Here is an 18,067-nt window from a genome sequence, read left to right on the forward strand (position 1 = left end):
TTGTGCCTGAGAGAGCAGCTGGTGGCTGTCCCAGGTTCAAAGGCAAAAGCCGTAGTAAGCGATATGCACGTGGTTTCTTCAGCCTGCCTGGTCAGGAGGAGACACCAAATGAGAAACCCAGTTGTCATTGTCACAAAGAAAAAAGTACAACCTTTCTTAATTGTTTCCTAACCTCATTAGTTCTATAGATGTCATCCTCTCTTCTGTCCCTTGCCAGCACAAGAATTTGGCTTTTATATCCTCTCGATTTCCAAGCAGTCGGTTGCTCTGCCAGCACAGCTCTTTGGAAACGCACTGGAGGAAAACTGCTCTGGCCACACTACTCAGGATTCTCTTGAATTCCAGTCACCTGCAGAAACAATAGATCTAAAATAAAATCCTTTCAACAGAGAGAACTTAGAGGCTGACAAGTTACTTACTGTGTGTCCCACAGTGCAGCAGGAGTTGAGCGTAACTTACACGCAGCTGGAGAGGCGGCGCTGGGGCTGTGGCTCAGGAGTAGTCCTAGAGTGCAGTTCAGACCTTGAATCATCTTATCCCCGTTCCTCACCTGCTGCATCCTGTTACTTTTTCTGACTTGGATGATTTTTCTTTAGGAAGTGGGCCAGATGATACGTAAGCCAGTTTTCTTTAGCACTACAGAGATGAAATAATTCACGGGTCGAACAAAACCAGCACCTTTCTCTCTGAGACATGGGAATAACACGAGGCCGTTTCATTTCAGGAATCGGTAAAACTCCATGTAGCCCAGCTGGCTGTCAGACCGTCCGAGCCTTTACCGCTTCTATTTCTTCCCACGTGGTCCAGTTCACTTCAGACATACAGGGCACGAGAGTGGAATTTTTCTCAAATTTTGTGACAGTTCAAAAAACCGTAAGTTTTAACAACGCAACTCTCCCAACTTGTGTGATGACCTACCAGATTTACAGTGATCTCACAATAACCCCCCCAAATCAACCAAAAACCAAAACCACACCACAGTGGAGGGAAAAGAAAAAGAAAAAAACCCACCAGACAGGGTTTTCCTTGGCTCTGAGGCTGAACGGGTAAGGCAGCTGCACGGAATCTGGTTGTGAAGCCTGGAGTACGTGAAAACTACCTTTTAGAACTTCCTTTGGCTACTAATAAATGGGATGACAAGATGTGATGGTCCAAACGAGCATTTAAAAGAAAGTTATAGTGAAGAGGGTGCTCATCATACTCATGATTTTGAATAGTTTATTAAATGAAAGGTGAAGCATCAGTTTTAAATTGTACAAAAGGAAAAAAAAACCTCATATTGTAAATGTACAATTTACAGAATTACTAGCAAAACCAATCAAGGAGACACTCATAATACAAAAACCTATTGACTGCAAACTGAACTGGAAACCCATTGCAGGTACCGTGATAATAAATGTTTGTTATACAGTATTCTACAATGTTAAATTAGGAATCAGTTTTCCACACAGAGGACTGTGAAGCACAAGGTTTGTCTGAGACTATGACTCAAACCAGGCAGCATTTATTATGCTACTATGCTCACAGAATTACTGTGACGACAATTTAATGCAGCCATTCCTGCCCACCCCTGTGACTGTCGGGGTGGACAGAAGAGGAAGGGAGGTAATGTTATTTTATAAAGTTCCAGCTACTTCAGGTTTGACACATTACCCAACCGAAGTCCGAGGAATGGCTGAATTACCTAGTCAAACATTTTTGGCAACCATGTCTGAGAACTGCACGTGTTGTAGGAAACAAACCCCAGCTGAGTGAAAGGCTGGTTTGTTTTTAAAACTAGATTCTTTTCCCTCCCAGCAAGTAAGCACTGGGCATTACTGTTGTTTTGGTTTTTTTCAATAAGCTCGTAACAGAAAAAAGCTCCATGATTATTTTGCAGCTGCTAAAAAACCACCTCTAAAACTGTTGTGCTCCAAGTGGGTCAATCTGCTTTGTATCTCAAATGCTAATATTAGAATGCAGAAAGGAAGATTAACATTTTGGGGCTGATTCTTAGAGATAGTAGAGTCAGTGCAAGTTGTGGATGGCCAGCACCTCTGGTATCAGGCCAGTTTAACTAAGTAGCAGCTACTAGGCAGAGTCATAAAAATCGAAGCATAATGAAATTCCAAATTATTGAAGACACTGAAAAATCTCGTATTACAATGAATTAGCTGAGAATGTTTTGGGTTTTTTGGTTTTTTTTGATGTTTTTAACTTTTTTGAAAAATCATATTTTTTTTTCCCCAAAGAATTACTCTTAGTATGCACAGTTAACACTGAAAATGTAGCTGTATTCCATTGTAAGCTTAAGAACTTCACCATCTAAGCACAAATTTATATGCAGCACATACAGTACTTCTAACTGGCAAAATTAATTTACAAAAATAGCGGAAAAGGGTATTTACGGCATGGAAAGTAGACTTTTTTTTTAATGGTACAGTTAAAATTGCTTTTAGTATGCTAAAGTGATTCCTTTCCCCCACCCTTGAATTGTGGTGTTTTTTTTTACTAGGAAAGTTGCTGTTTATGTACCTTGGGTTGGCAGGGCTTGAAGTAGGTAGTAAAAACAGCAAAGTGATTACTTGAGAACCATTTGTGTGTTTTACTGAGAATACTTTATTTGCTGGTATAAGTTGCTAAAAATGCACAGAGCAAGTACCAATAGAAAATTTACTGTTTTTGTGTCCCCATGTGCTATATAAAATGAATGTTACACAGCATCTGTTGGAAAAGTGGCTTCATGGACATCTCTTACTTTATGTCCCATTATAAATAAAAATAAATCTTCTCAAGAGTATAAAATCTGGGTTTATCATATCAGAATCTGAAATTTTTTGGCAGAGATGCACGTCATTAGAATTCTAACCTCTTCTATAAGAGTGTTCTTCTCAATGCCTATGAGAGGATATAAGCGTACCATAATGTTAATCAAATCCAGTGTGTTCAAAAACACTTTTCTGTAGCCAGAATGACCTGCTTATAGCATCATTGCTAGTCAGTGGCTGATAGGCATAGGTTTAATAAAAATGGCTAGCTTTTAAAACATAAAAAGGCAAATGTTAAAACTGTTTTAAATTGTACAGCAGAAAAATAAAGTTAAAAAGTTCTGTTTTCACTCAATGTTGTTTTCAGAAAACATATGTAGAACAGTGTGTATTTTGACAGCTGTCTTAACAATTTAAAACTTCCTCCTCATCCAGGAAAAAAAAAATAATCTGTATTAGGACAGTCAAGAACAGGGATACAAATGATTTTTCAGGTCAGCCCTTCTGAGGTGACTGGATTGGCCAACATTCCTTTGTGTCATTAAGAAGTTCCTCTTCTTTCTGTCACTACAAAAAGGGATTGACCTCAATCATTTGGTTAAAAATCAAACCGTATCACATCAAAAATGTGGTTTTCATACAAGCTATCACAGTATATAGGCCTCTAGCTCTAAACAATAGAGTTCCAAATTTGTAAAATGTCTTCACCAGACTTCAGAACATAGGCATTCCAAATCCCTAGAAAAATGATTTAAAAGACAGCAATTAATTAGGTGTAATGACAGTCACAAAGAACCTCAGATAAAACAGCAAGCGATACTGGTAAAGCCTTACTGAATCGTCCTCAATGATAGCTGCGGAGTCAAAGAAGTCTGGCCTCAGTTCAGCCCGCTCTCGCCGGTTTCTCGAAGGTGGCTGAAAAGAGGAGTCAGGCGTTTAGCGCATCGCATCGGTTACCTGGGTGCGAGGGACGCGCGCGGCGCGGCAGCTGAGGGCCCTACGCTGTCGCCTCTGCCCTCACGGAGCGGCTTTGCGCCAGCTTTTGTAAAAGCTCCGATACAAATGCAGGCCCTGACAGAGGAGAGTGCTTCTTAAATCCTTGTTTTATTTAAGGAATGGGGTAAAAGCTGATGGATTCTAAGGTAATTTTAACTTGGTGCTCATAGCTAAGGACTTGCTTGAGGCTCTTGCTGACTTCAAGATGTTCTTGTATGAGGACTACAGGCCAGACCGCATAAAAACTGTCTTTTAACTGTCTTTATGCTTTTAAGTTTGTGGTGAAACTTCAGCTCTGACACAGTCAAAAAATGGATTTAGGAAAAAAAAGGTACCGAAGATTTCCTAATATTTCTGAGGATCAAACCCTCTGTGTTGTACTTCCCTACAAACATAAATGTGAGCTTCACCAGCTTGATCAACGCCTTCGTTTCCTTGCCTGGGATTATCAGCGAAAGAGATTTTACTTACTTGATGATCACTTGAATGCTAGTAATAACCTCAGTATTCAGCAGCAGCAAATGAATTATTGCCTACATTTTCTTTCCAAGACATTATAGCCCAGTCCTAAAGTAACCTATGCCTTATTGTTTGGACGTGAGAGGAAAAATAGGAAGGCATAAGAACGGTGAAGTGTATAATGTGAACTGATCCTTCTTCCCGTTCCGAATGGAGGGGCGGGTAAGGCTGTAACCTCGACAAAGGCACCGCTGCCTGCAGCCCGTGCGCTGCCAGCGAAGGACCTGAGGCTGCCATCTGATGACATGGCCTGTTTGGGAGCAACCACCCGCCCCTGCCTGCTCTCCCCTCTGCTGTGCCAGCACATCACTAACCAGCTAACCAGACCTTGGCGAAGGATCCCCGATCCACCCCCCCCCAGGTATCAAACAAACCAGGAAAAGAGAAACAACTTGGCTGTAGCAGTTTGACCACAGCGTGGCTGCACAAAGAGCTGTGTCGGCAAAGAAGTTAGCGATGGCTGCGACAGGGGCAGCAGCAACACTCAAGAATACCTTCAGATGATACCGTTTCCTGACTCTCCATCATGTCAACCAGGATCAAATACTGTTACTGGATGTCAGAGAGGCCATTTGTACTTCCTGAGGTCAAGCAGGCAGCCTGGTGTAATATTCCATCAGGTGGGGTGAGCTGGTCCCACCTCCACCCCCAGCAGCCCCCCCCCTGCCTGGGGCTGAGCGGTCGGTCACAGCAGCTGCTTCAGCGCTCACCCAAGGGGGCTGCACTGGTACCTGATGTGCCAGAAATCACAGCCTGACTCGCAGGGTGACAAGTCCCAGGTGCACGATGGTGCTTCAGGACATGCTGCTGCCCGAGTCCAGAACAGGAGAGAGGAAGCACGCTAAGCAACACTCCGTGTGTTTCTACGCAAAAAAATCAACTGGGCCTGAGGTCACAGCTGTAGGTTCTAGGGAGCATTGGGATCACTTCCTCTCTTTAATGTTCGGGCAACAGGAAATCAGGCTCAAAATTCTGCTTGTGCTTCGCAAGTTCCTTTTAAATTATCTTATATCCATTTTAAACTTGCTATTAGTAAGATGTACTGACCAGATCAATGACCATTGTGTCCTCAAATTCTTCGTTCATATCCTCTAGCTGACCTCGTGAGGACATCATTACATCTTCAAAGATGGGCTCAGCGTCATCTTCCATTAGACCTCGTCTGATTAAATAAAGAGAAAGAAAAAGTCATTTAAGTGCCTGGAAATTTCCCAACCATGATCTTTGTCATTAAAAAGAACACACAAATCCTGTCCCTTAACGCCTTCACATAAAACCTTATGTTGAGAATAAAGCCAGCATGCTTTCTGTAATACTAAGTGAAAATCTTATGTAAAAACAAACCTAGCACTGGCAGAGGCTAAAGCAGGAAGTCCCATGTAGTATCATTATAAACATTAATTAAATTTGTCCCTAACAAGGAAAGGGCAATAACCTCACTGTGTTTGCTTGCCCTTTTCCAAAAAGGAGTTATGCTGTTTGCCAGGATCACTGGTAAGTCCCTGGGAATACAGCAGTGAAGCCAAGACAGTTGATCTCGCTAGAGACTCTGGCCCCTGTCCTGGAAGATGTGCGGAAAGACTTGGCTGGATCTGCAGCAGAGCACGTAGCACCTTGGCCAGCAGGACACTTCAGTGTTTGCCCACGTGCCTTCCCTCCATGAGCTGCTCAGTGGGACACCTTGGCAAAAGATGATGTGGATGAAAGCAGCATGAACAGGTTCGCAGGAAGACTGGACAGCACTTTGGGAGAGTTCACGGGGAATCCCTTAACAGACAAATCAAGGAAATGTCCTGAAATGGAAACAGCTGAAGGCTGGGAGAGAATACCGGGGAATTGTGCCATGTCTGCCTTGTTCACCATTCCAGCACTGCAAAGCTGTTACACTGCCTTCATTAACAAGAGTTAAAATGTCACAGAAATTACCAGCAACAACCCAGAAAAGGTAACATTTAAAACGTGGCATCTAAAATGGTTCTGATCTGGAGATCAGGGTGCTCTGAACACTTACACTGCATGCCTTACACCAGTTCTCCCTTTCATGTAGTTCATTCCTGTCCTGTCCTTTCGATTTAAATCTTCTAGCTTCTGTTGGCCCAACCAAGATATCTGCATCTGGGGACTAACAAACACAAAGCAGCATTACGACCGAGAGCACTAACAATTTTGAGTTGGCTGTTTTCAGACATCTAGCTCCTGAAATTTTGCGTCTGGCCACACTTCAGATTAAGATACTTAAATCACATCCATCATTGCACACGTCTTCTGGATTCCCCTCCACAACTTATCTCCTCTCACTGCATGTGCACAAAAAAATAATCCATTAATTGTTGTAATAAAACCAGCTACACAAAATGCTAATATTAGTCATTCATTTGTGTGACATATACCTGAAGTGGTGAGCGCTTCCAGAACTCATTTTATTAAATCCTACTTCACTATCTCAGATCAAAGTATGAGCAAGAATAGATGCAAATTAATAACTGACACACATTTTAAAACAAAAATGTCACACAACACAGAAAACAAACTGCTTTTAAATGCATACCCTGATCAACTTCAGCATCCGGTAACTTATTCACATGTAAATACCTTACAGGCTGTACTTTTAATACCATCTAAATCCAGTAGTAGACAGCAATGGATTTGATATGATTTGTGTGTTGCAGCACAAGGAAATAGTAGCAAACTAAGTACAGCTCTTCGAGAGCAACACCAGTTTTTATTTTATTATGCAGTCTTGTACCCTGTAAGATTGACATAATGAACTGGGACAACCCATGTGAAAACAACCCAGAACAAAATACTCTTCTGGACACGATTAACCCCGTTAATCTGGCAACTGACTGCTCTGCATTTTCTTTATGTTTTAGCTCCCCTGAGCTGGCCTGCAGGGAATGCACGTGGCAGCCACGCCAGGCTGAGGACCCTCCACTGCCAGCTCACACTGGGAACGTGGATGCCAAGCCCAGCTCTGTGAGCGTAACGGAGAGGGAGCGATGCTGCGTGCCCTCGCCCGGCAGCTCCCTGCTCACAGCATCCCCCGAGACAGGAGGGGCAGGGGTTCGCCCGGGCTGAGACCCCTGGTTCAGCCCCTCCCCCCCGAGAAAGGGGAGTTCTCCCACCGCCTAAGGCTCGTTGTGCTCAGGAGTACAGACGGTGATGGGAAGCCGTCCCACCTCCCGTACCTGGTGACAGCTTCAGAGCCAGCCATTTAGCTCAGCGACAGCTGAGACCAGAGAGGGTCAGAAAGAAAGTTCTGCTTCAGCTCTTTTCTTTTTGGTTTTACTGCAGAGTAAAAAAAAATTAAGGAGAAACTGAGAGCCACAACATCTTCCTTATAACCTAGAAGTTGTGGCAATGCCTGGGGAGGCAGGAGATCAGGAGGCAAATCCTTGACCTCAGGAAAGCAAGTAAGAGACACGAGCCCAGACCCCACGGGGACTAAGGCAAAAAGACACGCTGGGGCCACCGAGAGCCGGGCTCCCCCCGCTGTGCTGCCTGCCAGCCTGGCCCCTGCGGGGAGGACCCCCACACCCTGGTGCTCACCCACGGACACGCCAGCAGCCCCCCTTCCCTCCAGCCACAGCGCTGGGAACGCTGAAGCCCACATCGGGCTCCCCCGCCGCCGCCTCGCGCTGCCTGCGGGTGGCCTTAATGGATGAACCCATCCAGGGGAACGGCAGCATCGCCCGCTCCACAGAAGAACAGGTACTGCGTAGCCAGCTGAGCGGCAACATCTCTTGCGGTGAGCGCCGATTAACGGATCACAGCAAGGTTCAACCCGGCGTGCTGCTGATGCCCGTGCATTACACACGCAGCCGAAGGAGAAGAACGGGTCTTACTTTCCAAAGAGTGCACTTCGTTAGAAGTTGCTCAGATTTTTTGAGAACCTGTGGTCACAAACTGGCAAACTTCAAGAGCTTACATGTGCAACATGGTGGTATACAGAGAACCTTGTCATTTGAGGCTGGAAAATGTTTTACTTCCCAGGCAAAATGACCATTATTAATTATTTCTATTTAGAAAACACTGTGATAAAAGAATGCAGGATGAAGCAGTAAAGTTTGGGATTGAGCAGGGTCAGCACACGTTCAGGAAGAATTGAGAAGCTGGGGAATGTGTCTCAAGAAAAACACGATGGGCAAAAGCCGGAGGAAAACCAAGAGGCATAATCTGGCGATTTTATACTATACTAGACTGGTAGAAACCTGATTCGTCTGGCCAACATAATACAACTTTTTTATACAGACAAATCAGATCAGTACATTTGGCTATAAAATTATAAAAATAGTCACCAAACCAGATCATGTTATTCTGTGTCTTCAAATTATGAGAAATAGCACAGAGTAGCATTCTCTGAACACTTCTCTATTCTTAAATAAATCACCGACCAATAATAACCAACATTTTCCCCTCTAAACGGAGGTGGTAAAATGGGAGTTGAGTGACAAAAAGTATATACAATTAAGGCCAAAGTGAATTGCCTGCAGGCCATTACCCCAGAAACAGAAATTCCTAGCTCAGCAGCTAGAATTGGATTGAAGAGTTAATTTACAAGAAATCAGCTGAGAACCACAGTGTCACTATAACGTAGGGCAGAGGGAAAGAAAAGAGAACATCTAACACAACTTCTAGAGGAACAGCTCAATCCAAACTAGGGGCATGAACGCTAGGACAATTTAACCAGAACTGCATGGTTATGCTGTGACATAATTTTAACATAAGGAGTTTCTACCATGATTTTGTTACGATGCATTTTTCCTGGGAACTGAAAATCATTGAAGTATTACTGCGCTATAGCCAAGACATTTCCAGTTGTTTTAGCAAATAAACACTGAATACATGGAGCCACAGACTAAGACTATCTGTATAAATAATATGCAACTCCTCTGCCTGGCTCGCTGTATTTGACACTGAAATTCCAACACTTACTTGTGTAAAAAATCCTGTTCAGATCCCTGCTCCGACTCGTGCTCCTGGATCTGCTCTCCCATTTGTCTAGTGTTCTCTCTCAGGACAGTTGAGGTGAGCTGTGGCGGTTGCAGTGTCCCTGGAGTATGTATGTTTTCATTCCTGTTCAGCCATGAGCCTTCTAGACTCTCATCTAGAAAAAGAACATTTAAAATTACTGACACATTTCTGCTAACGTGCGGGACAGTATTCCTGCCTTCAGGACTTATCCAGCCAGCTCAGGGGGTGAACACCTCCCGTCAGTCACAGGCACCATCCATCTGCCGACCCACTTCGATACCGTTAATTTCGGTTGCAGCACCTTCTCCAAATTTCTATTTTCAACAGTTTAGTTACTAATCTCTTAAAACAAGTATGCCTTTAAGAGATCAACTGGATAAATGCTTGAAATGATAAATCTTTCAGCTCTAATTTTATTTTGCGTTCTTTTAAGGAAGGATTACTGCCAGCTATTCCCAGCAGTAACAACGATGTAACTAGAAATACTTAACAGACGAACTAAAGTAATTGCAAATAAATATCGCATTGCAGCACTACCTAAATTGTTGGGTATCTTGCACACGTATAACAAACATAATTCCCAATTGCTGAGTTTACAATCTAAATATTTAATCTCATATGCATACAGCAACTGAGATATAGTTAAACACTAAGTTGAGGGAGGAGCATAAAACCCAAAATCTGGTCAGGGCAGATCTTTAGAAACTTCAGGAAGAACCTGAGGGGGCATTTTAAATCAGAGAAGTGGTCTGGCTGGTGTGAACTGTAAATAGTGACTTCGGGTAGCGTATTTAGAGTTGAGAGCAGTGGGCGGAATGGAGATGGGAAGGTGACTGAAGGTCTAGGTGGGATGCTGCGCTCATGTTGTGCAGGGAACAAACCAGAGGAAGGAAGAGGGGGCACTTGAGGAGAGTGGGACAGAGCAGACAAATGCGTGGGCAAGAGACATGCAGAAAAAAACTGAAGTTGCTGGAGTGAGTGAGTGAAAGACAGGGGAGATGACAAGAGCGGAGAAGGCAAGATCACAGATTTACTAACAGGAAGAAATGTGTGGTGAGAAAGCAGATGGGGACCTCAATAGATCTTTTAATTTTTCCTGTGCCTTTTGTTACCCTTTGGGCATAAGTGTTGTCTAAAAAGTTGCCTATTTACCTGTGAACCTTTTTTGTGTTAGGGATTTTTTTTTTTTTTTTTTTTTTTAGATCTTATTTATGTTTGATTTCCTTAAGGCATTGTGAAGATATGTCACAGAGCAGATTTACTTTCAGTAGCAACAGGGAACGTTCTCCAACGCAGACAGTCTGCTGAGCACAGTATCTGCCGGATTTAGGTGAGAAAGGAACCACAAGGGACTAGTTATGGTTCTTTGATGCTAGGATAGCTTCTGCAGCAACCTTGCCCTTGTTTTGGTTCCTTTAGAGTGGAAATTAAAGGAAAAAAAAAAGCTTACCAGGATTTAAAGAGAGGTCCAGATTTGTAACTGTACCACCAGATTAAGATTAAAGCTTTCAGAAGAGTTATAAAAATACATAAAGACAAAAACCCAACAAAGGCTTGTGTACAGACCATCAGTTACTTTCTTCCCGTGACTGGTTCTTAGCTCAAGTTACACAGACGGGTCAACAGTAAGCACTTATCTCTGAGGATCAAATCAGATTCTTTCATGAGCTCCTTACTGATACATCAAAGTAAGACCTTGTTTGTGCAGAAATCTGTGTCTTCCCATGAAAAATACAGACAACCTGGCTCCAGGTTTTCTTGGCTTTCCTTTGGCCAAGATTCAAAAGGAAGTGTACTTAGGGCACATCACAATCGCCAATGCCTACCGCACGTCAGGAAGCACCCAAAAATTAACCACGTGGTACCTACTGAACTGCTTATATTCTTAAGGGTTTGTTTTAACATAAGGTTATCAAATGTCCTTTACTCATACAAATGCAAACCAAGACTTCTGGTGCTTGCATTATATATCCTTCCACGTAAGGAAAGGCCGTAGAGCTTGTGTAGCTGCCATCATTAGAGAGCACTTGCTGGTAACCATCATACAATCAAATTCTGCAATGAAGGCATCTACTGGGGAAACGGCAGTTACACTGTTAGGAGCTAAAACTTCCTTCCTGGATCTATATAATGAGGCTGTATAGCAAAGCTTTCGTGAGTAATGAAGGTCTGCGTAGGGATCTAGGAAAGGAGGGAGGAAAGGAGGGAGGAAAGGAAGAAATCACTTCCTAACAAACGTTCTTCAAAATGAATGTCCTTGAATGCCCTCCTGTGACCCAGAGCTGTATCTGTAGCATTCAAAGGACAGGACAGCCACCCCCCCCACCCCCAAGAGCACCCCATGACAGGGAATGTTCACCAGGCTTTTTCTGGCCACAGATCACTAATGGGGGAATTTGGGGTGACAGTAGTGAACGGTGAAACTGGACCACTGCGGGGTCTTCTGATGAGACACTGTCGGTAGAATGCAAACGGAGCCCCCTCACACCCTCGGCAGGTGTCAGAACCCCGCCAGACCCGCAGGGAGCCTTGGCACAGTCCTAGGCCATCTCCCAGTGGGAACTGTGGTACAGTCAGATCTTTCAGTTGCTGAACCACCACGGATTTGGCCTACGTCATTTTAAGTGAGTTACGTTTGTGGAAAATTCAGGACCACAGCTGTTGCAAAGAAAGAGGTCATTGAAATGGGAAGTGTTGCAAATCAATTCTCCCTTCGTTGAAAGAGGAGGATGTGCAAGAGCACAAGGCAAACAATGCCTAAAAACTGTGTCGTAAGACTGAGACTTGCCTTAGGGAAGCAAAGACATTACTACACTTCCCAGGGAAAAAAAAGGGTATTGGTAGAACACAATACAACAGAATGGAAACAGTAACAAAAGGAAAGAAAAAAACCAGCCGAATTCTGTGACAATCATGGCATCCTGAAGGAAGAAAAACAGTGTCTGAGGAAAGGAAGCAGTATTTTATCTACATAAACTCCAGGTTGCCTGTAAGAAACTGAAGAACTTGGTGCAACGTACTGCTCAACATAAGCTGTAGTGGAGAACCGATCTGACTGTAGAAGTACATACGGACAAACTTCTGAAGAATATTTTGGGAAACTGCTGTATGTTCAGGCAGATTGGCATTAGATTCCTTACTGAGGAGTTACTATCATAGATACTGACCCTGGAAAAATCCCTGAAGTTTAAAGATCTCACTTACACCTACTCTGTAGCAAAAGAGTAAATTTATATTCACAAAAGTACACACTACATCATACAGATTAACCAGGAACAGATGCAATCTTCTAAGAAATTTGCTCTCATAGCCAAATTCCTGATGAACATGCCTGAAGCCACAAAAAGAGTAAATACAGACACTGGACATCAATACCATTTTAAACAAAAAAAGGTGTCGTCTTTGTGTTCTGCAGTGGTCCCGCAAAAACAGATCCATATCAGAATTTCTGCCTTGGGCTTGCTCAAACACCCTGTTAATTAACAGTGGCTCCAGACCGAAGCATAGGCAGAAACCCTGTATCAGCAAGTCCGTGACTGAGAAAGGTGTAGAGCAGATAACTCCACCAACACCTCCTGTTTCCAACTACATTAACAGCTTTTAACTAGTTCTGAATCTGTGCATCTCAGGAAGACAAACAAGAACAGGGACTCACAATGATATTTCTCATAAAGACGTGTTCAAACCTGAGAGGAATTTGCAAAACAGACTGCAATGTTTTTTCTACATAAGAATATATCACATATTTCAGCATAAACTGTAAGAATGGATAAACCTAAGAAGGAAAGCTGTAATGTCTGTACAAAATGAGAAATACCTCTGCCTAAAAAGACAACCTAAAACCACACAAACCTTCTACTCTCTTTTTGTGGAGCGGTGGTCGTCCTTTCTTATTCCTCACTGACGAGGCTTTGCTGCTGCTGCTTCCGCTGTTCACGGACATTCTGTCATCCTCGCCACCCGTGACTAGCGAGTTTCTATAAGAAATCAGCGGCAGCCATACATCTTCTCTTCTTTCCATCATCTGTTCTGTCAGAAACTTCTCTAAGTAGGAGTGGCTGAAAACAAAAGACAATGAGTACAGAGGTGCAGCAAACTGTTTCCTTTTCAATGAACTTGCAACCCCTCTTCTCACTGCTGAGGGTGTAACACGAATCCTGCATGGCGTCTCCTTATTTTAATTTAAAAAACGGGCTGACAGGGCATTGTATCTCTGACTGAGTAAGAATACATGTCATTCCCTCAAAACAAACAGAGTTAACCACGCACAGGTTACTCACAGATCAGCAAGAGAAACCTGTCCTTCCCCCAGCACCCTCCTCCGCGGCTGCCTGCCATCACTCGCAGCACGCGCGGCTTCAATCCCTTTCCTATTTCGCACAGTGAGGACACCCCCTCTATATAACGCTACTGTGTCAACAGACAAGACTGAATTAGAACCACTGTTGTGAGGATGTAGGTTATCCTTTTGCGCCTTGGAACAAGAAAAATGGTTTCTTCAAAGGCAAGCCGTTATTTTTCAACATGAAATTTGCAGATTTGTCCCACTGCCACGGAGAAGTCAAACGCACGTTTGTTAACTTCAGGGAGGAACCAACCAACCTCCCTCCTGCGTATGGTCTGGAGGGCACCTGAGTTGTTTTCTCTTTCCATTGATTATTTAATTATGGTATTAGAAGTAGTCTTTCAAATGGATATGGCCAGTGCACACAGAAGTGACTCTGCTGAGTTTCAAGCTGCAGAACCAAGCACGCAGGCGTCGGGCGAGAGAACCCAGGGTACGTCAGCGTTGCTTCCCGCACCCTTCCATCACGATTTCCACTAATACCACATTGCCAGGTTGTCATCAGTAGGAGTCAAAGCCACAAATTCTGCACAGAAATGCAGTTTTCCGCTGTTTGGCAGGCTCACACCTATTGCACACCCCAGCTCTGGCAGCAGGACAAGCAGCCACACTGCACACAGTCCCTGGTAACAACCATACCCGATTTTTAACGTGATTTTGGTTTGATTCAGTGAATGGGGTGACTTTGCTCAAGAAACTGCAGGGTTTCTGTCCACAGTTTTATCCAATATGATGAATGGTTCCTCCTAATCCTTTTCATGTGTATACTGAGCAACACCCAAACCTTGCACTGAATGGAAAACTCTTGGTTTATTCTCTCTCTTTTTTACAGTACCAAGCAGTGCAACACTTGAGCGCTTCATGACTTCAGAGAACCTACCTGCAGAATGGTCTTGGAAAGGAAGAAGTTCTTCTGCATCCAGTCTGTATTTACAGAACTAGAGCGCACGGGTTATGCCCACGTGGTGCAGAAGGAACCCCACCCCCACTTGGGAGTTCTTTACTGACCAGATGCCAAACCTGAGACAACTCTTGCTCAGCATTTTAGAGGAGCTTCATACTGGCAGTTCTTACCAGCTTCAGCAAGGACAGAAACTCTGAATTCCTAGAAGTAAGACCACCACGCTGAGGCTCTGTCTCCTCTGACTTCAGACACCCAATAGTCAGTTGTCCAGTCTAAGCTAACAGTCTTTATTTGAGAGAAATAAATGGAAATAAATACCTTCACAGGGCAATTCACTTCTGCACAGTCTTAGATGATTTCCTTGGGATTTCCCTGCCTGTATCTGCCTTGTGTGTTTGCAGCCATGCTAGTATAAATCTTTTTTTGCCAAGTGTAAGAGTCTGGCACCTTAAATGCATAGTTTTATATTAAATCCATAGATTTGAATAAATCCATAAGTGGCTATCACCAATTCTGGAGGTTACTTGTAAAACGAGAAGCTGAATACATAAATATGATAGAAAAACTAAATTAAACCAACGTTGCCACTCCATTCCCAAACTGGAAATGTCTCCCTTTTCTCCCCCGAGCAGTAAAGCAGAGGGGAAGGAGGAGCGCTGCAGAGGAGCAGTGTTTGCTGAACTGCGACAGGAGCCACATTTTGTACCAAGGGCAGATGACATATGCAAATGTATCGGGTAGATAATGAATTTTTTTGAGGTAGGGAAGCCAGGCTGGAGGACTTCTGGGAGACAGGCAGCTGTATGCGCAGGAGGCCTGCAGGGTTATTCTGGAGCACATCTGCCTCCAGACTGAGGGCTCATGGCTGGGTTTAGGGACAGCCACCGGGCAGGAGAGCAGGGCAGGGAGGGCGGTACCTGCTCCTGCACACAGGACTCCTCCACCAGATGGTGGTCACGCACCTTCCTGCTCAGAGGCAGCCCCTGCGGAGGGAGGACGGGGGTCCCTGCGCACTGCAGGAGTCGTGCTGGAGAGAAGGGCCAACAGCCCTGCAGCGCCCAGCCCGGCACGGTGGGCAGCGAAGCACTGCGGGCAGCTCAGCCACTGCCCCATGGTGCAAACCTGGCAGACCTCTGCAGGGAAGGGACGCAGGTCTCTCCAAAAGATATCTTTACAGATAAGCAAGTTACCGTGACTCTTTCCGTAGTCGCCAATGGAATCTAGGGCATGTCTGAACTTACCTGAAAGCAGCACCTAGCGCAGCTCACACAAATCATGCCCTAAAGGACCTAATTCTTTTCGCTGATCTTCCAATTCAGCTAAAGTAAATAGCTCAGACGCAGATGACTACAATAAAGACAGGTAAGTTCAGGAGAAATGGATTCCACCACAGCCTCTACAGTGCTGCGAAAGCCCAGTGGTTGTGTGTGGGCACCGACGCATGGGAGAAGCCTTGAGAAAAAAATTTTAAATGGCAACACAGAAGGCAAAGGAAACCTGAAGGACTGAATTCAATGCAAAGGATCAGGTCAAATTAAGCTGTCATGTAAATTGTAAATTGAATGATGTAACTTTAGATTTTAGACACTGGAGAAACTTGTGGAAGGGATGATGCCTGTACAGGAAGGATAAGCTTCACTAAATTAAGTAGGAATAGGCTAATGGTGCTTAAACTAACATGCAGGAGGATCTACAGTTTGGCTAGGAAGACAGCAATAAAATCCTATTATCCTTAAGTCCTGTCCTGAAGAATAGGACAGAGATTGACCAGACTGAAGCATAGAACAACAAAAAGCAGTTTCAAAAATTGAGTGCCAAGTAGCCTAACTGAATCATCCAATTCCCAAGCTCATTTAACTATTTCTTCTACTGTGTTTGCTGAATTGGCAAATTATTGATACAATAAAAAAATTAAATCTGTTCAAGTGTGCGTACATTAAAAATTATACAAAGTTAAGGAAGATGCATTTCTTACAACACAGAGAAAGATAATATTCATAGTTGCTAAGAATAACAGAAAAGTCAATTAAAAAAAAAGTCTTCACAGAAAACCAGAAAAGTTTGACAGGAAGAGTCAGCTGAGGTAGCTATAGTAGATACACAAGATTTACACTCATTGTAGTCAGAGAACTGACTGGCAAGATTTCTATAACCATAAACCTTCTGTCAACTGCATTTTTAAAATGGTGATAAAGTAATTCAAAGAGTTCAGTTCTACACTGGGCACGTAGTGCTCGGCTGGTTTTGACTGGAGTCCTCTTCCTTTTTCCCTTACTGCTTCTGTGCTGGGGCCAAATCCTGGCTATTTGCTACATAAGCTATTAGAAATGCAGAGCGTTATCCCTGCAGCGATGCTGACGGCATGTTTTTAGTATGAACTCGCCGTTAATAACGCAGGTTTCTCTTTGTCAATTCTGTGCCCCTCTTGACAGTGTGTTCAAATGCTACTCACAAAGCAGTATTTCCTGCTCTTTATTCAGATATTATCAACAATACCTCTGATTTATTTAATTTCCAGCATTTCATCTGCAGCAATTACCCACCATATCAAACTCGGGCAGCTTGTTCTAGCCTGCCAGGTCTCTGCCACGCTGCTCCCTCCTCACCCACAGCAGTGTCCTCTCTCAGCCTCCTTCTCTATCCTCTTGTGCCAGTAACAGGAGCCTTGGCAAACCTTTATTTCCCAGTTTAACTCAATATATTAAAATAAACAACAAATGTACATTTCATTTTATGTAAGTATCTAACAGAAACAGATGTTACGGCAGTGTTTACAGGCCTGTAAATCTGCACTGCTACCATTTAATTTATTTTTTTCCTTCTAGCCTGAAAAAAAAGAGATTGTTTTTTTATTTTCAGTGCCCCCCAGGAAATTTTAAGGAACATTGTTTTGGGAGGTCTCAAAGTCACCTCATCAGTGGATCCGATTGTCCTTTTCTCATTTATTTTTATTACTTTAAAATATAAAATGACAAATCACTATGTATGTGAAAAGTCTCACTGGGACTTCCTATAGCCCCTGTTAGATTGGGAAAACCTCAAAGTAGAGAGCTTAAACACACACCACAGTGACGAACAGAGCCCAGCAAACCCCACAGCAGAACACGGAGCATTACTTACACAGTCTTTTTGTCCTGTCGCAAGAGTTTAGAAGAAAATTCACTAAGCACTTCAAGGAAAGCAAGGTTAGGAGGTGGATAGTCTTGTCCTTTTTGATTCTGATACTTGAAGGCAAACTCTATGCCATCTCTACAGTAAGGAAATATTAAAATTTTCAGACATTTGTAACAAAATTAAAAAAAATGTTGCCCAAAATCTGAACTGTGATGAAATGCTTTATATTCCAAGATAACTCCCCCCCCCCCCCCCCCCCCCCCCCCCCATTACTAGCAAACAGCTACTTTTGGACAAAGGGGAATCAAATGTTCCCTCCTGATCGGTGAGGACTCAGTCTCAATGAAAACATACTGTCAGTCACATGGTAAGATGGAATTTACCACAATTCAAGAAATTCTGCAGGTGCCGAAAGCGGCTGCCTTAGCAGGAACAGCCAACTGCCTCCTCCTTGGTTCTGCACAAGGC

General features: G+C 43.6%; 1 protein-coding gene across 2 annotated transcripts in view; it reads right to left on the reverse strand.

The window, feature by feature from the left end:
* Positions 1 to 1,201: 1,201 nt before the first annotated feature.
* Positions 1,202 to 18,067, reverse strand: part of STAG1 (STAG1 cohesin complex component) — a 199,728-nt gene continuing 182,862 nt past the window's right edge. For both annotated transcript variants that reach the window (XM_055723474.1, XM_027808885.2), the window contains 7 exons: positions 17,606 to 17,734; positions 13,089 to 13,294; positions 9,198 to 9,369; positions 6,274 to 6,384; positions 5,310 to 5,424; positions 3,582 to 3,662; positions 1,202 to 3,485 (listed from right to left, as the gene is read on the reverse strand). In XM_055723474.1, coding sequence (XP_055579449.1) covers positions 3,462 to 3,485; positions 3,582 to 3,662; positions 5,310 to 5,424; positions 6,274 to 6,384; positions 9,198 to 9,369; positions 13,089 to 13,294; positions 17,606 to 17,734 — 838 coding nt within the window. In that variant the 3' untranslated portion in view covers positions 1,202 to 3,461. The remainder of the gene's footprint in view (positions 3,486 to 3,581; positions 3,663 to 5,309; positions 5,425 to 6,273; positions 6,385 to 9,197; positions 9,370 to 13,088; positions 13,295 to 17,605; positions 17,735 to 18,067) is intronic.

Source organism: Falco cherrug, chromosome 11 (assembly GCF_023634085.1).
Source record: "Falco cherrug isolate bFalChe1 chromosome 11, bFalChe1.pri, whole genome shotgun sequence".
Taxonomy (NCBI): domain Eukaryota; kingdom Metazoa; phylum Chordata; class Aves; order Falconiformes; family Falconidae; genus Falco; species Falco cherrug.